The sequence below is a fragment of the Gambusia affinis genome, linkage group LG14 (genome assembly GCF_019740435.1).
Source record: "Gambusia affinis linkage group LG14, SWU_Gaff_1.0, whole genome shotgun sequence".
NCBI lineage: Eukaryota > Metazoa > Chordata > Actinopteri > Cyprinodontiformes > Poeciliidae > Gambusia > Gambusia affinis.
This window is the reverse complement of record NC_057881.1, coordinates 10,898,730-10,924,927: the sequence shown is the minus strand read 5'-3', so window position 1 is coordinate 10,924,927 and position 26,198 is coordinate 10,898,730. Positions and strand designations below refer to the sequence as shown.

The 26,198-nt window shown below is 38.8% G+C and overlaps 1 protein-coding gene across 15 annotated transcripts in view; it reads right to left on the bottom strand.

The window, feature by feature from the left end:
• The window catches only part of ptk2aa (protein tyrosine kinase 2aa), a 73,098-nt gene that overhangs the window by 22,375 nt on the left and 24,525 nt on the right, over positions 1-26,198 (bottom strand). For 14 of the 15 annotated variants that reach the window (XM_044138870.1, XM_044138871.1, XM_044138862.1 and 11 more), the window contains 12 exons: positions 24,611-24,855; positions 17,226-17,395; positions 15,553-15,640; positions 14,517-14,590; positions 14,106-14,168; positions 10,866-10,920; positions 5,639-5,779; positions 5,429-5,506; positions 5,100-5,207; positions 3,731-3,848; positions 3,018-3,048; positions 1,712-1,776 (listed from right to left, as the gene is read on the bottom strand). In XM_044138870.1, coding sequence (XP_043994805.1) covers positions 1,712-1,776; positions 3,018-3,048; positions 3,731-3,848; positions 5,100-5,207; positions 5,429-5,506; positions 5,639-5,779; positions 10,866-10,920; positions 14,106-14,168; positions 14,517-14,590; positions 15,553-15,640; positions 17,226-17,395; positions 24,611-24,811 — 1,192 coding nt within the window. In that variant the 5' untranslated portion in view covers positions 24,812-24,855. Of the gene's footprint in view, positions 1-1,711; positions 1,777-3,017; positions 3,049-3,730; positions 3,849-5,099; positions 5,208-5,428; positions 5,507-5,638; positions 5,780-7,190; positions 10,388-10,865; positions 10,921-14,105; positions 14,169-14,516; positions 14,591-15,552; positions 15,641-17,225; positions 17,396-24,610; positions 24,856-26,198 lie in introns of those variants that run through there. The other variant, XM_044138872.1, reaches the window with a different exon arrangement.

Below are 26,198 nucleotides of genomic sequence, written 5' to 3'. Positions count from 1 at the left end.
AAACACACAATAAAATACACTGACGCTTGTAGTTGTAAAGTAGCAAAGAAGGAAAAAATGCAATTGGCATAAACACAAACATTTGCAGATAAAGTAAAAAGATGTAACCTCCACAAATAAGTTCATCTTCCTGCATAAACCGTTCTGAAAAAGGTTTGACAGCTGCTGGCCAGATTCACCCTGAGCTGTCCTGGTGGCAGCTGCCGGAGCCACAGATGCAGATAATGAGTCACATGACGTCCTATTCACGGTGTCATCCAACCAACTCGTAAATACAACAGATGGGGACAATTATGCTTTAATCACAGCGTCTCAAAACAAAACATTTTCACAGACAGAAGTATTTACTGGTAATGCCTTGACATTAAACACATGATGCAATAAAACAAAGATTGTATTAATAAAAAATGGAAGCTCCAACACAAAACTCAGATCAGATGTACAAGAGAAAACGGCTGGTGACCAAAATCTGAAAATATTCTTTTCAACGGACACTAAAGAGTGGGCCAGAAACACATAAATCCTGTGCTTTTTTCCTAGTGACTGCACCAAATGTTCTACCAGGTCACGGTGAGCACAACACTCTTCAGTGTTGATGTGGGTAGTGACTGAAGAAGCCTCAAAGTTAGCTCATTTCAATTCTGATGATCAATATTTGATGATCAATAGTGATATTACTGGCATGTTACTGCATGAGGCTGAGATGCTAAAGCTCACAGAATATGACCCTTAATTATGATCAAAAAGTCATCACATTTGTCAGTAGAGATGGAACTGCATGTTTTGCTGATATTGTGTGAATCCAGTAAAAAACGTTATTTAAAAGGAAACCTATTTTTTACAGTTTTTAATTCATATCTTCAGGTTGTTCAGGCTTCAATCTACATAAATTATTGAGTCAAAAAAACGTGATTTTTTTTATTTTGTGTTAAGTCGTCTTGTCAGCAATGCATCGGCTTTATGCAATAATGTCAACTGTTAAATTGATTAAATTCTGCAACAGTAAATATACCAGAGCAAGCAGGCAAAACTAACACTGCTTTTTTACTGAAGAGCTTGTAAAAGTTGGCCAATTGGGATGCAGCGGCTCAAACAGTTAAACGCAAACCATTTCAACATTACATCAGAAAGAGACAAAATGTTCAAGGTTTTCCTGCCAAAAAACATTTCAACTGCCGTCTCTTTCTGAAGCAGTAAGGGACTATAAAATAGGCTAAGAAACCTAAGAAAGTCTAAGGAAGCTTAGACTTTATGTATTTTCCAGAAGTAATAAGGGCTTCTGTCTTTATAGGCTCTCAGTGCCTATTTTGTTTCTCCTGAAAGAACCATGATGGTCAGAGATTTCATTCCGCCACATCACAATTTTATGCACATGCTCTTGTGCATAAAATTGCTGGCTCTACTCCGCCATTGGGTGGTGAGTCTGAACAGAAGACAAAGGGGAGGAGGAAACGCCGAGCCTTGGTTGGCTTGGGGGACGTTGATGTTGCTAGATCTTTAGCCAATCAGGTGAGGGAAGAGGACGACGGAGTGAGAGGAAAAAAACAAGAGTGAACGGATGTGACGAAAACAAGTAAGGACAGAAACTAAAGACAGCAGGACAACAGAGGGCAGGAAAACAGAGAGAGAGAGGAAGTGTGGAAAAAGCAGATGTTGGAGGAAATGGAAAGAAGATATCTCAAATCAGCTAGTGCATGGCTTTGCATCTTACCAGAAACAGAGATCGCTCTCACGCCGCTCCGGACTGCCTCTAACTTTTTATCATTGTTGGAAACTCTGAATTCACACAGAAAAAGCAGAAGAAAAAAAAAATTCAGTCAACATGTAAACAGCTAAAAAATTTTCCTATTCCAAGAAAAACTGCGCAAAAATCCCAAGTGATTCTAAAGTGAGCTCATGTAAACAGATTAAACAGCCACAACATGTTCACGTTCCCTCATGCAGCTCGCTGAAAGCAGAAAAAGGAAACCATGACTATGTCTCGCTGTAGACTAATCCTTACGGTTTCTCTTCCGTGGTCTGTTCTGTGTCAGCTGAGCTCCACTAAGGTCTTAACATCACTAATTGAAGAGGGAACGAGAAAGGATATGTAGCGAGCAAAGTGAGAGGAAGGAGGAGACTAAGAGTGTTTAAATACCCAAAGTGGAAAATATTTGGCTTCCTTCTTTATCTCCTTATTTGACCAAGGAAACAGCATGAGGAGGATTGATTTAGGTTGAAAAGTAAGCAAAACTGCTCATGTTTGAAGTTCAGCAAGAAACAGAGAAATGTGTGGCCAGGCTGCAAATAACGACCTGATCTCAAGAGAGTTTGATCTTTGATTGAAATCTAGATAAACACAAACTTCAAATACTGGAAAATCCTTTTTTTTATTGTAAGTGAGAGTGAATGGGTTATTAAGCAACAAACATCGCCACTGAAAATAGAGAGAGGTTGAATGTTTCTGAAGTAAAGATGCATGCAGGCTTAAAACAGGAATATACTTAGTGCAGGGAATTGTTATTTAATGTAATTTTTTTTCTATTCAGACAGTATTTACCATGATTTTTTTCTTTTAACAAGAACATTTTGTTTTATTTGGCATCATCTTCTTTTAGCCAGTGGTGGAAAAGAAATGTATAATAGATTTGGCTGTTTCTAGAAATTAGGAACTTCTGTCTTCTGGGGAAACACCCTCAGACAAACAGATTATCTGGAAAAACTTTCAAACAGATTAAGCTTTAAATGCCCAAACATGTACATTGATATTCTGGTCCAATGTTTTTAAAGAAAACGACCATGAAACAGATTTTGATGTTGATAACCACTCATCTTCCAAGAAAATTTATATTACCAAATGACTAATCACCAATGTTTCTGTAGAAAAAGGAACAAGCCCTTCATGTCAGTTGTGCTGATTTAAAACTATAAGTTCAATCAGCGTGGTAAACCTACAAGAATGTTGCTTTTATTACCAATGTGAGGTCTTAAAGCTTTGACGGGAGCCACATGTGAACGTGACGGATTCAGGGACTTACTTTGGGATGGAAGGCAGAGCTCTCTCTCCCTCTAGAGGATAAAAGCAGACACTGCAGTCAAAATAAACTCAGGAGACGCAAATCAAATTTGTTATATTTAGCTGTACAAGTCAAAATACTCAAAAAATTTATAATTGGATTATGTGAAAAATGTCTGAGTAATTTAACGTTTTACAATGAAAGAAAATCATCTGAAAAGCCACAACACTAATAAGGATTTACAATAACAAATACTCAATGTGCTTTGGTAGCTTCAATGTAAAAAAATTAATTAATCGTCTCCATAATATAACTGACCTTAGCATCAGGAAAGGAGTTATTTGCATTTTATGTAAAAATGTTACTGTTATAATACATATTAATAGAAATAGGATATTTATATTACTAAAATATTTAAATTTAATGATTGCTGATACACAGGATGAGATTAAAATCTCATATTAGATTTTTTTTGTATATATTCTGATCAATAAATCTTTAATAAGTTTTAAATTCATATTTGTGAATGAAAAGAATGTATAGCAGCTTGAAAAGTAGCCAAAAATCTTAAAAAAGGAAAATTAATACATTTCCTTTGATTTCCATGTGAAAAAGTACTTCTTTAAAAATTATTTTAAAAAGCTACCCAATGTTACAGGTTGTCTGAAAGGTGTGTATCTAGTGTCGATTTGCTCCTTTTAGATTAATATTTCTAAGTGATCCTTTGCACCCACCTTTCTGTACTCTGACAATGAACGAGTGCGTTTCCATGGAGACGAGCCGACAGTAACCATCAATCAAATCAGCCAAGTTTTCCGCCGTGGTGAGCGACGCTGTTGTAACTGTGAGAGGCTGTACGAGTAAACACACACACACAGAGATGATCTCACACAAAGATATACACAAAGATACACACACAATCAATTAATAGACAGAAAGTTTAACCCATGTGGTTTCCAGCTGCCTCTGACACCAGGGAAAACTATTCACTGACAAACAGCACCAACAATGTGTTTGTAAATCCAGCCCTTCCAACGCCAATAAACCAAAACTGACTCAAGTTAATCAAAGCATTGCTTAGATGTTAGACATGGAGCAACATGCTTTTCCTGTTTCCACTGCACTTAACCTCGAGGCATCAATATTATAGAGTCAACCACAAGAAGGAAAAGACAAATGATGTACAACTCCAGCCACATGTGTGAAAATCCTCAGTAATACAATATTTTTCTTATTGAAGAACAAAACCTTCAGTTTGGGTATATTAATCCAGCAAGGACGACAATTTGTGGCAAAGTTTATTTTTTAAATCATTGAGGAAAAATCACAGTCCCCCCTTTGGTCAATAGGCCAGAATTTAAAAATTGGGAATTTAAGTTCTGTAGAAATTCTACTGAATTAAAGTTCTACAGAACTCTTGTGAGACCATAATGTCATGCACTAAACCAAGGTTTTCTGTGAAGGCCCACAGTAATACAGATCCTCCATTGTACTTAACAACTGGCATGATTTGTTGATGAAGAGAAATTCAATCTTTTTATTTTTTCCCCAACAAGTAAAGTCCCACCAGAGATTAACAAACTTCATGTTTACATTTGTGATGGTAGGAAACAAAAGTTGTTGTTTTTTTCCCTGGGCTGCCTCCAAAACAACTGACTGCAATGTAGATTCCCTCGACAGACTGTATCCTCATTCACTTTACCACTAAAGTAATTAGAGATTATTATAGGTACTAATAAATGTGCCAGAGGATTTGTTTCCAACTAACTAAAGAGAGAATTTTAATAAAAGTTTCAGAGTGAGATTGTGCATCTACAGTAAAAATACATTTATTTTAATGCTTCTTAAACTTGTTATAATAAATATCCCAGTCAGTGTACATAAAAATATTAACAGTTTGTTGTAAAAACATAAAGAGCAGTCGTTAATTAAATCTTTGTGGATTTTAAACGACAAATTAACTTCAATATGTAAAAGAAGAGGAAAAAAGTCTGATATTTGCATATCAGGATTGGTGGAGAACAATATTTACACCTGAGATGACGTGAGTTACATCCAGAAGGTCAAAATGTGTCAGACAGACAGACAGACAGACAGCAGTACCTCAGCAGCTCCGGCTACATTTAGCTGTAGCATGCCTTTCCTGTCTTTCTCCTCCATAGCTGAGTACTGGATGGACTGGACTTGGTTAAAGTTTGCTAAATGTGTTGGCTGGAGACAGAGAAGCACAAGAAAAAATAAAATGGTTCAGCAATATGTTACAATAATTGCGATTGATCAATTTTGCTGAAATCCACAATGCCAAAAGCACCTCAGTATCTTTATCATATTTTGTGACATTACAACCGCAAACTCAAGTGACAGAACAAAATAAGAGAGTGTATAATTATAAAATAGAGTCTTTTTTAAGTAAGTGTGCATCTGATAGTCACCGTTGATCCCTTATCAGTGAGGTAACTGATGCCTTCTTCTGGCCCGATGGCTAACTCTACCTGAATCACCCAGCTGGACTGTAAGAGACGAGAGGGAAAGAAGACTAAATGCAGGACCGGATGCCACCAACAGGGGTCAATCTAGTGCTTCTGCAGCACACAGAGAGACACCAAGTCTTGCTTCTGAGGAATAACTTGGTAGACACCTACCCCCAGGGCACATTTAAAGAACTCTTTGTCGTAGCGGTAAATCGGTGCGAGTATCTCCAGGAACTTGAGGATGCACTGCTCGTCGTTGAGATTGGCCACCTGCTTGAATGTTTGCTGGATTAGCTTCCGGAGGGTTTTAGCCTGGAGAGAAGCAGGAACAGTGAGTAAAGTTGCTTTTTTTAAAAATAGCTCTTTAGTAGTTGGTGGATCAAAAAACAGATGAATTTTTAAAAAATGTGCCTGACAGGATGATGCAGAGGCGGCTGTATTTATATCTCCCTGCATGAATGTACAGCGACAGACATTGATTGACTAATAGTCCACTCTGTTTCCAATTAAACTGACCTCTGCACTTCATTCTCAGCGTGGATCAATAGCTAAACAAAGGCACTCTGACAATATTGGTTACAAAACTAAACATCAATGACTTGGCCTATTCAGGGACTCTCTAAATTACTTCACACATAATAAACTAATCTTTCTAGAGTAAATTGTAGAGCTGACCTAAAAAGGTTTTTTTAAAGTGTGCTCTACGTCACTGAAGAGCAGACAGATGGCGGTAAATCTATCTAGGAACAATAATACATGCTTTACAAAACCTTACCTGCTTATGATGAGAGTAAAAATAAAGATGATCAAAACACTTACACACAGTCATTCCTCACATGCATCCAAATGTAAATCAAAACATTTGTGGCTTGCATGTAAAATTTGAACTTATGCATTTGAAAAAGCAAAACTGGACAGAAAAGCGCAACAGATTTTTTATTTTTATTTGTAGAAGATTTTTGGTAAAAACTGTGAATTACTCTCACCTCTTAGCTATTTTGGGTTGGACCAGTGCACTAAAACGTGCTGGTTTATGGTTGTAGCATCATGAAATTGCAGACAAGTCCATCAAAACCTTTTCAAGGCACTGCAGTAAAAATGTATTATTCAATTGTAAATACTGTACAGTTTTGAGCAGTACAGAGCGCTGCTGCCAGCTGTCCAGTTGCTAAGCTCAAGAGAATCAACAAATCAACACAATACACACTCATATACACACGTTTCTCAACAATATCCCAGTGTTCGCACATCAACAATGACAGATGTGAAAATACACTCAGGATTGCCTATGTTTAAGTGCTGTTCATGCTCCAGAAAGGCTTGCTGTTTTAATTCCTAGAATTCCACCACAAACACACAAAAATGTCCACTGGAAGCACTGCAGCTGGCTATCAGCCTCCACATCACCACGCCAACCGTGGCTACACCAGCAAGCTCTCCACTTATCACTCAGTGCCGATTACCAACATTAAAATCCATCATAGCTAATGTGCATTTAGTATGGTTCCTACAATGTTTTCTATTTCCAAATACCACACTTTTCTAGAGTAAACATGCTAGATTTGTCAGTTTTTATAATATTTTTTAGCATTTATGTGAAGAAAACATTTAGCAAGTGTCATAAGGTGTGGTGTTTAGGCGGTGAGGTAAAACGCAGCAGACCCAGATGTGCGGTGATGAGGAGTTTTAATTATAATAAATATGCAGAAAACAGTCCACAGACCTGGCAGCACTGCTGAGCGGAGGGCTAATGCTCAACACAGGTAGCAACAGGCAATTACGAGGACTCGACAATCGAAGACGTAGCAAGACCTGACACAGACGTACAATGACGTAGGACCCGACGAAGACAGACACACACAGGTGACACTAAATACACAAGAGGAAATCAGGGAACGAGATACACCTGGGGACTAATCACGGGGCGACAGGACAACACAGAGACTCAGACACACAGGAAACTAGAAATAAACATACAGAAAAACATAGATCACGACAGCAAGCTGGGTTTTAGTTTCTACATGTTATAGAAACTGTACTTATTTTCCACTTCTTTCTTCCCATCTCTACTACCTTAGAATAGTTCAGTTTCAGCATCTTCAGCAGTTCGCTCACATTCAGATTAGTCAAATCTGGGTTAACCTGGACAAATACAGATTTTTTAAATGGCATATTTTAGCCCTTAATACCTTAAATTTTGTTTGCATGAATTAATGTTAGGGGAAAAAAAAGAAATTTCAATGTTTTTTATTTATCCTTCTAATTTTTAAGAGATTATCTAGGCTAAAAAAGCAGAAACTGATATTTTTTAAATAAGTTCAATTTCCGATTTGAGTTTTTATCCAACAAATTTGACCATTTGAGTTATTGATAATCAGTCAAAGATAGATGAGAGGCTTTATTTTTCATAAATTTAGATTTTTATCTTTTTGATCATGAAAAAGGAATGAAGCAAAAGCTCAAATATTTATGAGTTACATGTTACATGTTTCTTTTTTTTCATAATGATTCACATACGGAAAACAAAGAAGTCAAATTCCAGATTAAACTTGCCGGTGATCCCAAACTTCCAGGTTTTGTAGAAATTCTGATATAAAGTTATAGCTGCAGCAATAAAGGGTGCGCTAACAATCACTTCTTTTCTTTTTTTACATTTTCCAATTTCTGTTTTTATAAGGAAACACAGACTTTTGAATAAAAATATTCAAACATATAGTGAATATGCACAAACTTAAAGCAAACAATTCTCCAGATCTACTGTGATCAATTAGTTAATTCAACAGTTTTTAAACATTCTAGAAACATCTGTCATTTATTCACAAATATTTTCTGCAAAACCAAACAGCTGCTATTAGTTGTGAAGCTACAGAAATGTTCCCTTTTGAAAAAGCTGCAAATGTCAACACAGTCTCTCTTTCCTTGTGAAAAACTGATTCAGAAAGTTGCAGTGGGTTGTCAGCATATTCTAAATCCTCACCACCTTCCATCATCAAACGGCCCATCTCTTAGTTTACTTTAAAACATAAGGCAATAGGGCCGGTATTTTACTATTAAGGCTCTATGACAATAAACGAACAATCTAATGAAGCCACTTTAACACCATGAGACGGTATTTCAACATGCTATTCATCCGGCGAAAGTGACAAGCTTTTCAAATCAAGCTGCGGCTGCTTCAAACTTTGATCTCGAGGGGCCATTTTCACTAAACCTGCTGTCGATACCAATGAACAGACTCGGCTCTTTATAACAGCTAACATAAGTTACTGTTTACTACCGCAGCCATCTGCTCCGGGCTGAATGTGTGTGTTTGTGCGTGTGTGTGAGCAGAGTCTATTGAGGGAGAATAATCTCATTAAATGACCACGGTTCCCTTTCGGCAGAGTGAACGACAGAAACGTAAATGACAGCTGCGCTCCCTCCCTGTTCTGACCCCCACACACATTCACACGTGTGAACATGTGTGAATTTTAAAAAGCAGCACAAATGTCAGTTTAGTCAAAGTCTACCAGAATCGGTTCACCTGCCTTACACTGATAATATGATCAGAAGTATTAGAAGCAACGATTAACAGGTCATTCGGTTTGTTGATTGTATTGGATGCATACAAGATTTATTCAGACATGTTGAATAATGCCATATTCATCAATTTGCAAACTGATAAATTGACGCAACTTTATGATTTAAAGAAACAGACTTAATGGGAGAAAATGGAGGCCATTTTTAGAAAACAAGAAGACAAAGAAGGTAAAGAAGGAAGGCAGGTGATGAGAGGAGAGTCAGCCCTGCTGGACTGGCAGAAGAGGGAGTGAACAGGGGAGAAGCATCTCCCCCTTCCTCCTCATTGTTGGGGTGAATGAGTGGGTTTAACCATGACCCAAAGGTCACACACACACAACGTGCATACATACACGAGCGTGTACCATCACAGACTCCGTCTCCCTCTGCAGAGCATCTGTCTGCCCGCCTGCTGACATCAGGACCTTTTCGGGTCACTGAGACTTTAATACCGAGAGACACGCAGACGCACAAAGATCCCCCCATAAACACGTGCCGTAAATTTATCACTGCCACCTTTCAGCGTGCAAAATACACACACAAATACACGTCTTCTATTCCATGGTAGTGAACATGACCACCACCGTCTTCAAAAGTAAAGAAACAAAAACACCTTCATCCCCTGTCCAAATTTCCATGCAACTAACGCTTGAAAGAAGTTTGAATTTTAGTGACTTACTTTTTATTTCTATATTTTTTTTCTTACAGGAGCAGCCGAGGTTTGACAAGACATCAAATACCACATGTTACGATCTGGAAACTTTCTTTATTTAAGAGGGATCCTGTAGAAGCAGCGTCATGCAGTAGAAACTGACCTACTCTAATCGAACAGATGGAGAATTGTGACACCAGCTGCTGGGAGTCAAGAGTGAAGTAATTAAGGTGCTTTTTAACTGCAGGAACTACCAGAGTAGATGTGTTGGGGCCATTAATAAGTCCCCTCTGTTTCTACTGATCATACTGGGGTAAAGGCAGATTGTTCAGGTAGATATTTACCCCAAAAAACAGCCCTGGTAATGAAGGGGCATTGCTGGTGCTACCCCGAACCTCCAGGGAGAAGCTTTGTGCCCAATGAGTTGCAAAACACTTTTTATTGTTTCAATTTGATCATCATTATCTTTCAGCTATCCAAGTTCAAACCCTCACTGTTAGATTTTAAATTATTCATTCCTGCTGCCGAGACAAAGGCAGTAAATCCTTGAGTTAAAGTAATGTATTAGGGCTTTAAAAAATTTTTTTATTTGGATATATTAGAAGCTGGTAACATCTGTTAATCTGGCATGTTTCCTGTAGGTTTGAGGGGAGTTTTTCATTTCACTGGGAAAAAAAATATTAAAACACCAAGTTGCGACACTGGTTCAAGCTCCATGCATCACAATGAACCTTGAATGATCACATGTAGTTTTGTTAACAAGACATTGGAATAAATGTGTTACATTTTTGATAGTTTCATTGTTTTCACTACTCTTTCAGCTTCAGTCATTTTGTAATGCCGTGATAGATGCTTTATTGATCTGATTTTACTGTTTTCTGCCTCTTTTGCTGCAGACAAGAGGGTGCTGTTGTCTCCCTGGCTGACTGAAGATGCAGGACGGATGAGTTTGGATATTGTGTTTGCACGAATTCCTGCTAAATGACTGAAAAAAATAACAGATTAACAAGACAAACTATGTCAGTGGCTCAAGTGGTGGAAATACACACAATATGCAATGCAAGAGACCAAGCTTAAAGATTTGGTCTATTTCTTTCACAAACATTGTAAAGCAATACAAGAACACCCGCCTGCTTAAGCAGGTGTAAGCATATGAACCCCACCTCTCCTTATTTGGACAAACCATCTCACCTTGACAGAGTCCAGCAGATCTTTAGGGAAAAATCGCCGCAGACCGACATCTTTCCTGAAGAGAGAAGCAGAGATCCGAGCGCTGTAGTCACACGAGGAATGTTAAATGGCTCACATTTCTCTCTTTATCTGATCTCAGCTGTCTAAATTTCCCTGCTGTGACACTTTAAGAGAGAGAAAGAGAGACATGGTAAGACAGGTATTAGAGTAAAAACAGGAAGGTTTCATTCAATCTAGCCTGAAAATGGATATAAAGTCCTGAAATTTGCAGGGAAATTGAGTTGACGCAGGCCAGAGTGGAGAAAGGGGAATCTTAGTGACTAAGAAAGATGTGCAGTGTTATAGCAGGAAGCTTACTAATGACTCATATTCCTCAGAGGAAAATATGAGTACTCCAGAAGGAGGAAAGAAAGGAGCAAAGAGGGAGCAAGGAAAAGCCAAGGGAGGTTACATCATCTTTTCTCCGACAAAGGTCACTTCCGCAATCAATATTATACAACAGCATCATTACAGTACTGTGCTAAAAATGTGTGGAAAATTTATGGCCAAAAAACCAGAGACAAACATGAAAGACCTGTTTTTCATCGTAGAGCTGGGCGCATGTCTGTTAGAGGGTTGTTTCTGTCAAACTTTAAACTGCATTTGCCTTAAGGTTTCCAGCATCACAAAATGTATGAGCAAATATCCCATTACTGGGTAAAACCTGTTCTTGTCTCAGTGTCACAGTGGACAAGTAAAGCAGGCTTAAGGGGGTTTGTGCTTATTAGCTTCAGACTCTAATAAAAAAAAAAAATAAAGTGTTGTATGGGTTTATATCAACCATATCTACAGATGACATCTCTATGCAAATATGAAGCAATAGGATGAATATGATCCTCACATAATCAACACCCATTACCTAACATTTCAACTAAAATGGATTCAACCACAATTCATCACTAATATGTAGAGATTCAACAGGAAGTCATCTGGGGTCCAGAATGAGATGATATTATGTTTGACACCTAAAAATCCAATATTACTCCAGTCAATAAACGCACCATACATTAGCAATGCCAGATTGAAGGTGAGCTCGTTTCAGTACTAGTGAGGTGTTTGAAAATAAATACAGATTAATTATTTGTAGTTAGTTTGGACCATTTTCACTGGATGTTTTTAAACTAATCAATCATTCAGGTATAAACAGCTGTACTGATCAGACTTTTATAGCCAATTTCTGTTTCTTTACAACCTTCAAAATATTTATTTCAAGACAAGAAAATCTAGAAGGCATTAATTTTTTATGTTAATAACAGAAGTGAAGTCATGCCTCTGTGTGAAAGAGCAGACTGAAACAAACAAGGCTTAGCGATTAGCATATTTAGCATATTAATACGGTTTACTTTTGAAGTTACTCTTGTGCCTTTTGTGCGTTCTGTGACTTCAACTTTGAGTCCTCCTTTAATCAGTAATAACTTCAACATCAAAGAGTGGTGTTGTTGTTACCTACACCTGTTAATGTGCTAAGACACAATGCTTTAATTGACTGTAAAAAAATGCCTCTTCTTCTAGACGACACTAAAACGCTTTGCGAGGTGTTGCCTTTCACGACTTTTCTGATTTAAACAAGAACATATTTTGGTTTTAAAGAGATTTAAATCTTGTTACAACGGCAAACTGTCTCTTTTTAATGTTACACTACTGTTGTATTTCTCTGCCAGTTAAACTCTTTCATGTGAATCAATAGTGTGTCAACAACACTACAGACAACTTCATGGAGAATGAACTTAAAGTTGATACATTAGAAATTTTATTAACAGCAGTTTGTCGCAAAGGTACATTTGGTTTCCATTTCATTTGATTGTGTAGAACAGGGGTGGGCAATCCTGGTCCTCGAGGGCCGGTGTCCTGCAACTCTTAGATGTCTCACTGGTCCAACATACCTGAATCCAACAGCTGAATCACCTCCCACGTGCAGTCAGGTTCTCCAGAGTCCTGCTAATGACCTCGTTATTTGGCTCAGGTGTGTTGAAGTAGAGATACATCTAAAAGTTGCAGGAGACTGGCCCTCGAGGACCAGGATTGCCCACCCCTGGTCTAGAAAATACTGCATAAATACTGGATAGTGACAGTAAAGTCTGACAGATGGAAATTTGTACTTCAGTATTGACATGGTGATTCACATCGAGCTATAATCTGAAAACTTGGTATACACAATTCATGATCAAATGAAAGACGATGTAGCTCAGCTCTTTTCTTGTTACTTAAAAGTGATGGCTTTCAGAAACTATTTATTCGCTGGGAGAAAGTATTTCTATGAACAACTATCTTTTTTTTTTTTTTTACCACAGACTGCTTATGCTGCCACGATCTGATCCAAGGACCCCACTTTAAATATTACAAGGTAGTCTGGCTCTTAGTAAGTGTTAGGTATGGTTTAAAATCATTATATGTCTAATGAGAATCGAGGAAGATAGCATTTTATGTAATCAACATAGAACACCTTTTTTCAAATTAATTTAAATGTGTGGATAAAGACCGACTGAAGGAAGCAGCATCATAAAAACTCTAAGATAAAAAGACGATTTCTGTCTTCAACTATTAAACAAGGACCCAGAAGTCCCTTAGGCCAACTGTCAGCCCTTCCTCTCTTCTGTCTTGCGTGTTTAAAATATGCATGACACTACATCTTTTTCCAATCGACAGAGACAGAGAGCAAGGGACACAGAGGCGAAACAAAACACAGGCAGAAGGACGGAGAGAACACAAAGTGACAACTGGTGAAGAAACAGCGGACATTCTTCTCTGTTAATTGGAAAGCTCGTTAGGCAGAGGTTCAAAGGGAAACTTTTCAATGCAAGTGAGCAGCTCGTTAGAATCGGAACGCGACAGAGCCGGGCCTAATTTAGACCTCACTTTGTTAATTCTTCATTCACAGCCACCGACCAAAGAGCCCCAAGTGGGACAGAAGGAGAGCCAAACATGAAGGCAAAAATCTTCTGACAGAGTTCAGGAAGTTTTCTCTTCACCGTCTGACTGCAGCTGATGTAAAGATTTAACACTTCCAGATTTATGTGCCAAATTTTTAAACTAATAATGACCTTCAGTGCAAACAACTGTTGCTACTTGATTCCCAAGTACGTTTCCTAGGCAGAAACATGCTTACTTGGACATACTTTGAGTTGCTGGGGGAAGCAAAGAGACACATTTCTGGGTTCTACTTCTGTTGTTTTGGCACAGAGACAAAGGAGAAACACTTACTCCAGTAGTTCATAGTTGGACTTCTTGTCCAGAGCATTTCCTCTCATCTCTTTGAAGAACCTCCTGGAAGCGAAACAAGTGGGACACCAGAATAGGAACGGTCAGATAATTGACAACATTAGTTGGCAATAAAAAAATGATTTTACTTTAAATGAACATCTTAAACTATATTCAGTCTGAAGAGAAGACAAACATAAAGCTTCACTGACGTCCTATTTGAAAAAGAAACGTCTGCTGCTCTGAATAATGAATTACACACACTGACTAATGCTGGCATGAGTTATAAGTGCAGCTCAGAGGCAGACCGACTGACACAGAAACAACTCCAGCGAACCAAATTAAATTTTAGTAAAGAATACTGCTGCTTTGCAGTCATCAGGAATCGCTTTATAATGATTAGGTTTCTTTTACCTGATTTCCAGACAGCCCAGCTTGAGCGCTACATCTTGTTCCACCTGATCCTGTGTCATGTAGTCATTTTTCACCTGAAAGAAACATAAATATCCAGCGCTTTTTATCTTAGAATCAAGTTTCTCCCACAAGTTTTACTGACCCAGATTATCTGAAACCAAACAAACATTCTTCCAGCATCGCCATATGCCTCAGCGCTGGCGGCCAAGAACCAAAAACTACATCGCCTTGCAAAAAATATCTACAAACTGTGAACTTTTTTCACATTTTGTCACATTAGAGATGTAAACTTGAGTGAAATGCATTGGGATTTTATGAAAATAGATCATTCTAACTAAGGAATCTACTTTGATTTCATACCATTATATATCTGGCTGAATATTTAGGGTGTTAATTTTGTCCTGCTGGAAGTTGAACACTTTTGCAGCTTTCAACAGACTTTCTTCCAGCTTGCCCTGCATTAAACTCCATCCACCTTCCCTGTCCCTGTTGAAGAAACTAATCCTCAAGGCATGATGGTGCCATCGCCAAGTTTTCAAAGGAGGACTGTGTGTCTCTGGTCATCTGAAGTGTTAGTTTTTTTTGCTGCACTTAGCATTTTGCATGCTCATTAGTTTTTTTAATCTGAGTACAGTACAATCTTCCTCATGTTTGCTGAGACATTCCTAGTGGCAAAATGTAAACAGGTCTTTCTTACACATTTCTTCTCCCATAAAATCCATTTTTGCATCCAAACTAATAGCTGTCTTGTTAACAATCTCCCACCTGAGGTGAATTTCTGCAGTTCTTCCAGAGTTTCAAACTGTCTTTTGGTTACGTCTCTGATTAATGCTGTCATTATCAGTCCTCTGGAGTCAAATTGTTGAAAATGGCAGATTTTTATTAGTAAAAAAGTGAAAATGATGTTTTATCTACCCCTAGGTTCACAATTATACATTACTCAGGATACATAAAATCCTGAGGTTTGTGGCTGTTATGTGACAAAATGTGAAAACGTTCAATGCACAATATGTGTCTAGATGTTGTGGTTGGTTACCTGATGGTAGAAGTAGTTGAGTGTAGGTTTGTCTTCTGTAAACTGCTGGACGAAGCCTTTAGGGAGGTAGCGGATCCTTAGCTCATACCTACATGAGAAGAAGGCAAAACCTAAAACTTAAGCATTTTTCACAGCAGAAAAGATGAATTGAGTCGCATAAATTATGAACCTCTATTTAATTATGCAAATGTAAGATTGCCAATAATAAATAATGTGCCAACACCCAGATGCTTGTTAGTTGGGAAGAAATAAAGGAAACGGTCACAAGTTTAGGAAAGAAATAATTATTCCTTAAATACAAATTAGAAAAAGCAGAAGAAGAACCAAAAAGGACTAAGGACAAACTGCATTAAAAAACATCACACCTCTGGGAAAGAATACAAATGAGGATTGTAAACCAGCATCATTGACAGAGATACAAACAAAGAGAATGTTGTTGACTTAGCGAGACAAAGCAGGCATCTGGTTCTCACTCTGTCTTTATGTTCACAAAGAAAAGGTTTCCTCCTCACAGCAGCATTAGCACCAAGACTGCTGCAATAAAGTGAATATATACTACAGCCTTAACATCCAGGCTACACAGCCCCACACACAAGGTTGAAAACACTCAGGTCACACCAATTTTTCTGATGCAGTTCGCAAATAAATCAGCCACTTTAGAGTGCTGCGTGACAGACTGCTGACGCTAAATTAGTGGGGTGACTTTGAATGCCCATAAAAGTCATGCCAACCCAAAGCAGGGAACCAATTGGAAAGGGTAGTCTCAGGTTTTCTAAAAATTTGCTTTTTAAGATACAAACAAAACCATCCTTTTCAGTAAAAAGAAATTCTCCAGAAATTTATGTAAAACTTTTAAATACAGGTATGATTTTACTCATCCAATATTACTGTAAATTAAATGTGAATTATAACAGATCTTTACAGCTACTGAGCAAAACCTAAGATAAATGTCCCTCAGCAAATGTTTGCTGCTTTTTTTCTAATGAAGGAACAAATAATTTTTGGTTACAGGGTTCCTTCACACTTTTCATATAAAATTTGATTCCTTCTTAGTCTCAATAGACCCAACAATAAATACAGAATATTTTATGAACTCTGGTACTTCTATTTTGTTTTCAAAAAATGCAGTTTTAGTGCGTTATAATAATAAAATTACTACATTTATTAAGCATGACCAGATTCTGAAAAAGCAAACATTTTTCCAAATTCTGTTTTCTTTTTTTCCTGCCAAGAGATTTTCGAATTTTTCAATACTGGAGAGGAGCCCCAATAATATATATATTTTTAAGTATATCTCCTTTTAATGATGTGGATACGGTACATTATAATATTTTTTAACATTAAAATGTTTAAAAATATATATATTTTAAGAAGAAAAATTGTAATGAATGTGGACATAACCTGGGCAACTCACTTGAGTTGCCAAAAAGATGGAAAGAAAAACTGTTCTCGCTGCTCAAGGCTAAAAGACAAAACCTTTTGTATTCAGTTATACTGCAAAACTTGCTTTTTAAGCCTTTTGCATTTTCTGTAATTCCCATGTTTATCTAGCTGGACACAGGTGCTCCACACACCACATCATTACAGTTGAATAAACTAACCTCATGTCACCGAACAGAAGAGATGAGGCTGAATTTAATCACTAGTCCCCTGTCCTGCCTGTCCTGTCCTACCTCCACTCCTCGTTGGGCCGTGCCTGTTCGTATGTCTCCCTGATGTGGGACACACCCATATCCGGGTGGAGCCAGTGCACTTGGTCTCTGGACTGGCTGTTGCTGAGTCGGAGGCCAAAACATGAGGTCCAACGGACCTTGTTGATGTCCAGAATCTTCTGGATGATCCCCTGCATCCATGAAAGAACAGAAAAGGTAGGAATGTCTACTAGGCTGAACTAATCTCTTTACCCATTTTTCTTCAGTCTACCTGCACATCTGTACAGAATCAAACATTTAACTCTGCTCCACCAAACACTTCCAAGGGTGGTTATGTTCACATCTTACAGTTTGTTTCGGGTCAAGAAGTGTGTGTGTTTGTGTACATTTTTGACTCCAAGCGATTTAACATGATGCTCCCACCCAAACAACTTGGCAGACATCATACATCCACAATAATGCTCAGAGAACCATGTGTGTTGCCATGAAAAGGGCTGGGGGCTCTGACCTAGATACCGAAGAAGATGGGGATTAAAGAAGAAGAGTGGGGCGGATATTTGCAGTAACATATCCTGCATGACCACTAACAATTCACAATGAGTTAGGTACTTTTTGTCATGGTTAAAATGAAAAGTGTGCTTCAATACAGCTTAAATGAATACAAAAATTGGCCCCTCAAGGTGCATGCAAGCAGAAAAGCTGCTTGCATGTTGTTGTCAGAGCTGACAGCTTGAACCGTACGCTGTAAAAACATCAGAAAATGTTCACTTTTAACTCTGCTTCAGAGTATGAACTTTTAATGTCATGTTGTAAATCCTTCTTTCAAAAAACAATAATACAGGTGTACCCCAAGGCTCAGTTCTTGGATCACTTCTTTTTAGTTTGTATATGACTGATGTGTTATACTGGATTCCCGGTGCAGGTTTGTAGCTGGTAAGAATATTGTATTAGTCTTAAAACAACTGTTGTGATATTTGAATTTATGCCTCAAGCTGAATGTTAAAAAAAACTATTTACTTTTACTCCGGGGTTCCTCTATTTGAATGATAGTAACTGTTAGTAACTTCTAATAAGTCTTTGAAGTAAAATATCATGGGAGTCATTTTATGTCATTACTGTCAACAGTTTTCTTGCTGCAAATGTTTTCATGTATACAGTTACTTTTTGTTTTTGGTCAACTGCTGTACCTTCTAGGTCAAACCCAGCACCAACAACAAGAAAGCCACTGGGGATTATATGTAATAGGACGATTAACATCTTGGAAAGGAAACCTGTTACATCACACCACCTACATGTAGTGACTGTAAGCTGAATTTCGAAACTTCCGTGCAAGTTACAAACCTCAAACTTACTATAAAGGCTTTCTTATAAGACTATTGGGTTGTGCTTGGTTCATGTTAGAACTACTGATTCAGTCATTTATAGAACATACACTGGGAAACTGTAACATGTCTTAAATTAAAGCATCTCCAGAATAAAAAGTCTTCTCTGTAGGAGTTAACAGGTGAATGCGTTGTCAAGAAAATCCGAGATCATCCCACTTCCCCATGCTGGAGATTTTAGTTTAACAGTAAAAATAAATAAAGTTATCTTTAAAATTAATTACTCAAGTAAAATCTAGACCCAACATTAGACTTAAATGTCAATAAAATCAATTTGGTTGTGTGTGTTGTTTCTGTCTCCTGCAAACTTTGCTTTAATTCTACTTTTTTCTATTTAATCATAAGAAATCATAGTCAAGACAGAGAGAGTCATGAAACAGGAAAAGCAGTTTCCTGGAAAAAGAGGAAGTAAGTTTCCAGCCTGCAGATTTATAAAAATAGTTCAGACTATTACTTAGCATGAAAAGTTTTAAAGAAAGAAATCTAAATATTGTGAGTAATTGGATAAGATTCAAAGTAAAATACTTATATTAATATTGGTTTACTTGTAATAATACTTACACTTACACTTACATTAGTGGGAACTCTTACAAGTAAAACAAGTAACTGTAACTTTGATATCAAATAATAAGAATCATGAATTATTCTTGGTTTCTTTACAGAAAACATTTGTAATAACTCACATTAAGATTATACTAAGAGTAACTGATAAATTATGGTTATCATAACATTATAAAAGAATGATAAATCAGAGAAGTAAAAGAAGTTATAAATGTGATTTTTACTCTGAACTTGAAATCTTATAAATGTGATTTTTACTCTGAACTTGAAATGGTGTCAAAGGTGTAACTGCAATTAAAGATCACTGATGTGTTGGAGGTAGATTGTAGGTGAAAGGTTAAGGGAGAAAGAGGAACTAACAGGAGAGCAGAGATGGTCAACACCTTATTTGGAAACAGGAGAGCAGAGATGGTCAACGCCTTATTTGGAAACAGGTTGTTAAGCAACCTGAGACATTAGTACAGACATCAGGACACAATGTCTCTAAGACAGTGATGGAGATGAGATCATCTGTCCAAGCAGGTAGCCAATGAAATAAGCACAGCAACAGTGCTAACCAATGCAAATGAACCAAAAGGGTGGATGAACCCTATAAAAGGTGGGTGCAAAAGAGGAAACTTTGGTTGGATCCTCCAGGCAGCTTCGAGTCAAGATCGAGATGGACAAAGAACTCTGCAGCTGAAGAAGAGCCGGGGCCACAGAGCCGAAGACTGTCCTGATCATGGGGACCAACCCGTCTGCCCCGCAACATGTGGCTTCAAATTGCACTTCTCTCATCAGCTGGGTTCAGACCCCAAAGACGAAGATGAAGACCAAGGTAAAGACAAAGACAAAGAACAAAGACAAAGAAGAAGAACTGATGCCTTCCTTTCTGCCAGCACCCAAGTCCTGTGACCTCACCATCCATGAGGAGAAGAAAGCTCATCAGGCCTACAGAGATCCCTGCCTTCGAAACATCCTCCTCCTGCTGCAACACCTCCTTCATCATCAGGCCAGGTCTGGGGTTCAAAAGCCAAACTCTGTCCGTCTCTCTCAAAGGTTCCCTTTTTAGTCCTCAGTGTCAGCATTAGGGAAAGATTGTCTTCATGATAGTTTTTTCTTATTTGATTATTTCTGCTACTGAATTAAGCTGTACTGACCCTTGCAAAATTGCCTTACTAATAAAATATTTAGCATAAAGAAAATCTAAAAGATGTTGTGGACATTCAATTAATGAGTCACCTTAAAGTTCTTTGATGGTTGTAAAATAGCTATGATGTTCGATTCTGGAGAGGAAGAGGTGGAAAATGTTTATTGGTTCCTGATAGCCCAAATTTAAAACATCATCCTTGGGACTCGCCCGAGTCACTAAAACCTACCTGGTTCAGTAACAAGAGCAAGTTGTAATAAAAGAGAACGAGCGACCGTTAACAGGTGTGCTCTGTGAAACTAGTTGGCTGCAGGCTGCTCAGTCTGGCTAATTCACAGGGGAAGAAGGGTGGGACACCTGGATGGAGGTCGTCAGAAACCAGGCTAATCAAGTTTCTCGATGCCAGCTTAAACAGAGTTTACTTCAGTTCTGGACAGGGTAAATCTCAGCAGATTTAGGAAACTCGATTAACCCGTTAGATGGAGAGCTGGTACCACATCTCCCCTCTCAGAAGAGGAAGTAGAGAGTGAGGAAGTAGAGAGAGAAGGAGGGGGGGGGGATGTGGCGCAATAACAGGTGGCGCCCGAACAGGGACTTGAAAACGAACAGGGACTTCACAACTTATGGACGAAGAAAGCAGAACTGAGGCTCCGCCGGAAACTCGAGGTGCAGCGACAGGACAACACCTGAGAAGAAGCCCTATGGAGGGGCAAAGATGAAGATCTTTCAAGCCACCAAGAAAGATTGTCTCTGCCGGGGTCGAGGTGGGACAGAACACCTAAGGACAGGTGGTCCTAGAGAGGTAGTACGGTGCGTGCATATGGTACTCGGATATGCAGGCGTGCTACAAACCCGTGAAGAACTGAGCAAGCAGAACTTCTGGATGACCCTTCAGCCCATCCGATGCAGCTGTGGGACTGTGAGTATGTGTTCAATACGCAGGGACCCAGGGCAGCGGATGGAAGGTTTGTTCATCAAGAGCACAGTCCCATGGGGTTCAGTCTGCATGGATGTAGCAGAGCCAATGGGGATAACAGGAAGAGGTGAGAAGTACCTCTTGGTTCTGATGGACTCACAGTAACAGTGACAGCTGCTAGAAGAGCAGGTCTTCCCCTGCAGAGGAACTCCGTTCACGTCACAGAAAGCAGGGAGGCGAAGACACTTCCCCTTTTTGCCCAGAGAAGGAAAAAGGTTGCAGCTCAAAGTGTCATTGGAAACAGGGCAGAGAGTCAAGATCGGCCTGCAGCCACGGTGATTAAGCTGAGGTTCAACGCCCAAGAGTTTGTAAAGTAAGTACTGAACTGCAACACAGTACTACTGATGAAGAAAGGGGTCCAAGGGGTGCTCAAGCCAGTTCTTAGCTAAAGCGAACCAGAACATTACAAGAAGATATCCAGAGGATCAAGCATCATGCCATCCTACAATAGACTGGCCACTATTACAGGATGGTTGCCGTTCAAAGAACAACTTCAAGGCTTTGGACTGGGAGGGCCGTGAAGAAATTGGACTATGCTAAAGAAGAACTCCTGTCACAAACTGATGGATTAAACTGGAAAAGGGGCTGAAGTCGTGAGGAAGAAGTGGCGTCATAGAAAATCACTAAGATCAACCCTGTAACAAAGCATTGAAGTCAGACCCAACACCTAGAAGGATCTGGCAACTGTTTCGTCCTGATATCTAGAGCACCTGTCCTGGATATTCAGCACTGTAAGTTTTGCAGTTTTTTTTTTTTTAATTGGACAATTCCTGATGCCTCCGACAACTCCAGTACCCCTTAAAGACCACAGCTACGGAAAAGGATCACGATTACGAGGAAAGCGTCATGCTGCTTATTTTTTTGCTTTGCTCTGCTGAATGTTCGAGATTTTTTTTTTTTTTTGAGGCCTTCTTCCTTCCCACATCCTGAAGAAACGACAGTTCATCCAGCGTAGGTTCCTGTGGAAGAATCAGAGCGATCAAAGTTCTCTTCGACATTCATCACCTAATGGGGGAAATTAAAACTCCAAGGAGGGGGTGTCAAGAGAGGTGGAGTTTTGATGACTACACTGAGCCCTTTGTGACAACTGAGGATGAAGAATCTGCAACTTCACATCCCAGAAGAACCTCTTCTCTTTCCAGACGATGACGACGCAGAACTGCAGGAGGGTGATGGATTCCCAGCATGGGAAAGGTCTGACCTCGTGGAGGGGGTGTCAAGAAAATCCGAGATCATCCCACTTCCCCATGCTGGAGATTTTAGTTTAACAGTAACAATAAATAAAGTTATCTTTAAAATTAATTACTCAAGTAAAATCTAGACCCAACATTAGACTTAAATGTCAATAAAATCAATTTGGTTGTGTGTGTTGTTTCTGTCTCCTGCAAACTTTGCTTTAATTCTACTTTTTTCTATCTAATCATAAGAAATCATAGTCAAGACAGAGAGAGTCATGAAACAGGAAAAGCAGTTTCCTGGAAAAGAGGAAGTAAGTTTCCAGCCTGCAGATTTATAAAAATAGTTCAGACTATTACTTAGCATGAAAGTTTTAAAGAAAGAAATCTAAATATTGTGAGTAATTGGATAAGATTCAAAGTAAAATACTTATATTAATATTGGTTTACTTGTAATAATACTTACACTTACATTAGTGGGAACTCTTACAAGTAAAACAAGTAACTGTAACTTTGATATCAAATAATAAGAATCATGAATTATTCTTGGTTTCTTTACAGAAAACATTTGTAATAACTCACATTAAGATTATACTAAGAGTAACTGATAAATTATGGTTATCATAACATTATAAAAGAATGATAAATCAGAGAAGTAAAAGAAGTTATAAATGTGATTTTACTCTGAACTTGAAATGTTATAAATGTGATTTTTACTCTGAACTTGAAATGGTGTCAAAGGTGTAACTGCAATTAAAGATCACTGATGTGTTGGAGGTAGATTGTAGGTGAAAGGTTAAGGGAGAAAGAGGAACTAACAGGAGAGCAGAGATGGTCAACACCTTATTTGGAAACAGGAGAGCAGAGATGGTCAACGCCTTATTTGGAAACAGGTTGTTAAGCAACCTGAGACATTAGCACAGACATCAGGACACAATGTCTCTAAGACAGTGATGGAGATGAGATCATCTGTCCAAGCAGGTAGCCAATGAAATAAGCACAGCAACAGTGCTAGCCAATGCAAATGAACCAAAAGGGTGGATGAACCCTATAAAGGTGGGTGCAAAGAGGAAACTTTGGTTGGATCCTCCAGGCAGCTTAGTCAAGATCGAGATGGACAAAGAACTCTGCAGCTGAAGAAGAGCCGGGGCCACAGAGCCGAAGACTGTCCTGATCATGGGGACCAACCCGTCTGCCCCGCAACATGTGGCTTCAAATTGCACTTCTCTCATCAGCTGGGTTCAGACCCCAAAGACGAAGATGAAGACCAAGGTAAAGACAAAGACAAAGAACAAAGACAAAGAAGAAGAACTGATGCCTTCCTTTCTGCCAGCACCCAAGTCCTGTGTGACCTCACCATCCATGAGGAGAAGAAAGCTCATCAGGCCTACAGAGATCCCTGCCTTCGTCGACCAACGTCCTCCTCCTGCTGCAACACCTCCTTCATCATCAGGCCAGGTCTGGGGTTCGAAAAGCCAAACTCTGTCCGTCTCTCTCAAAGGTTCCCTTTTTAGTTCTCAGTGTCAGCATTAGGGAAAGATAGACTAGATGATTGATTTTTCTTATTTGATTATTTCTGCTACTGAATTAAGCTGTACTGACCCTTGCAAAATTGCCTTACTAATAAAATATTTAGCATAAAGAAAATCTAAAAGATGTTGTGGACATTCAATTAATGAGTCACCTTAAAGTTCTTTGATGGTTGTAAAATAGCTATGATGTTCGATTCTGGAGAGGAAGAGGTGGAAAATGTTTATTGGTTCCTGATAGCCCAAATTTAAAACATCATCCTTGGGACTCGCCCGAGTCACTAAAACCTACCTGGTTCAGTAACAAGAGCAAATTGTAATAAAAGAGACGGCGACTGTTAACAGGTGTGCTCTGTGAAACTAGTTGGCTGCAGGCTGCTCAGTCTGGCTAATTCACAGGGGGAAGAAGGGTGGGACACCTGGATGGAGGTCGTCAGAAACCAGGCGAATCGTTTCTCGATGCCAGCTTAAACAGAGTTTACTTCAGTTCTGGACAGGGTAAATCTCAGCAGATTTAGGAAACTCGATTAACCCGTTAGATGGAGAGCTGGTACCACATCTCCCCTCTCAGAAGAGGAAGTAGAGAGTGAAGTGAGTAGAGAGAGAAGGAAGGAAGGGGGGGGGGGGATGTGGCGCAAGAACAGCGTTTCTTACCCTGACATCAGTTGCATCTCCGTATCTGATGTTGGAAGACCAGAAGCTGTGTTCAGTGTTGGTCTCAAAGTAATGGAAGACTTTCAGAACCCTGTCCACGGATCCAGCCATGGTGCGGTCCGATCCTCCTGCGCTCAGCCGAGACTTGGCGCCTGCTAGGAAGGCATTGTTCAGGTTGGGGTCCATATAGGCTGTTGCCATGGTTTTCCCTGCTGAGACTGCCGCTGCTAGGTGTCTGTCATATTCTGCAGGATTCAAAGAGAAAAAGCTGAGTTAAGTTAAAGGATGAAATAAAAGTAAAGTTTTAAAATTGTGCATGTTTTAGAATTTTCAAAAGTAAAACTCATAAAATAACAAACTTCTTAATTGATGTAAATTTTTCATCGGGGGTCATCTGAGTACGTTAGCAGACAGGAAATTTGGATATTGATCTTTATTGTTTGGTGCTTTACTTAAAAAGTCATTATGGTCCACTAAATACTGTTTATAACCTTTAGAAATGATTTGTAAACCAAGCGCAGCATACAAAATGTATACACACCACAACACTTTCAGGTTTCTAAAAACCCTACCAGAACAAAAACAAAGACTTTTAAATTCAACCTCAGGTGTAAAACACAATAACTCTTAATACAAATATAAAATCTGTTGAGGCAGAGCTATTTGTAATTCCTTTAAGTACTAAATATCTGAGTTAAACAATAAGGAAAATAGTATCCAGAAAAAAGCAAATGATAAGTCAAAACTTTAAGTCTGTGAAAGTACGAGAAAAAATGTGTGTTGCAGGAGGTGATTTCTGCCCCATGTTTTAAAACAGATTTTCTGAGGTAAGTAGAAAAGTCAAAAATATTTGTTGATCCGACACAAACAAAATGGAAAAAAACTAAACCACTAATCATGTTTCGAAGGAATGCAAAGGCATGGATCAGTTTGCAACATCACAGTACAACAAAATGTTAAAAGGCTCAGGCTTTAAAACTGAGCGTTATCCTACTCCAACCATTTAAAACGATACCAAAGAGACCCATAGTGACCGCTGTTTTCTCCAGCTGTTATAAGACTGACATATAATTATGATGGAACTGCCCCTTCCCTGCTTGTTGCTGGACATAGTGTTCAGCTGGCTGAAATGAGCCCCCAGTACTTTAACCTCACTTACAAGTCAAATTTTGCTGCTTGGAAAAACCTTGAGAGAAATATAGAGGTACAAAGTACAATAGTTTCACTATATTACTATAGCAGCAGTAGGGATATTTGCTGTCTTTTGTTTTATATCAAAGAAACAAGCTACATGGGGACAAAAGCATAAATTAAACAAATACTGAATGATCGTAAATCAGTTGTTGGTTGAACAGTAAAATCTACTGTCAACTCCAGATTGTTCCAGCGCTAACATTGCACATCTGAGTCCTCCTCGCTTCTCTTTTCCTACTCTGGCCTTCCTGTCATTTTTGACGCAAACGCTGTACAGCAAGTATCCATCCTTCAATAGAGTTGTTCTCTGGAAAGATTAAAAAAAAACAATGAACAATAAGATACCAGAGAGAAATAAAGCGACGCAATCGCAGCCAGGGCCAAGTCTCTTACT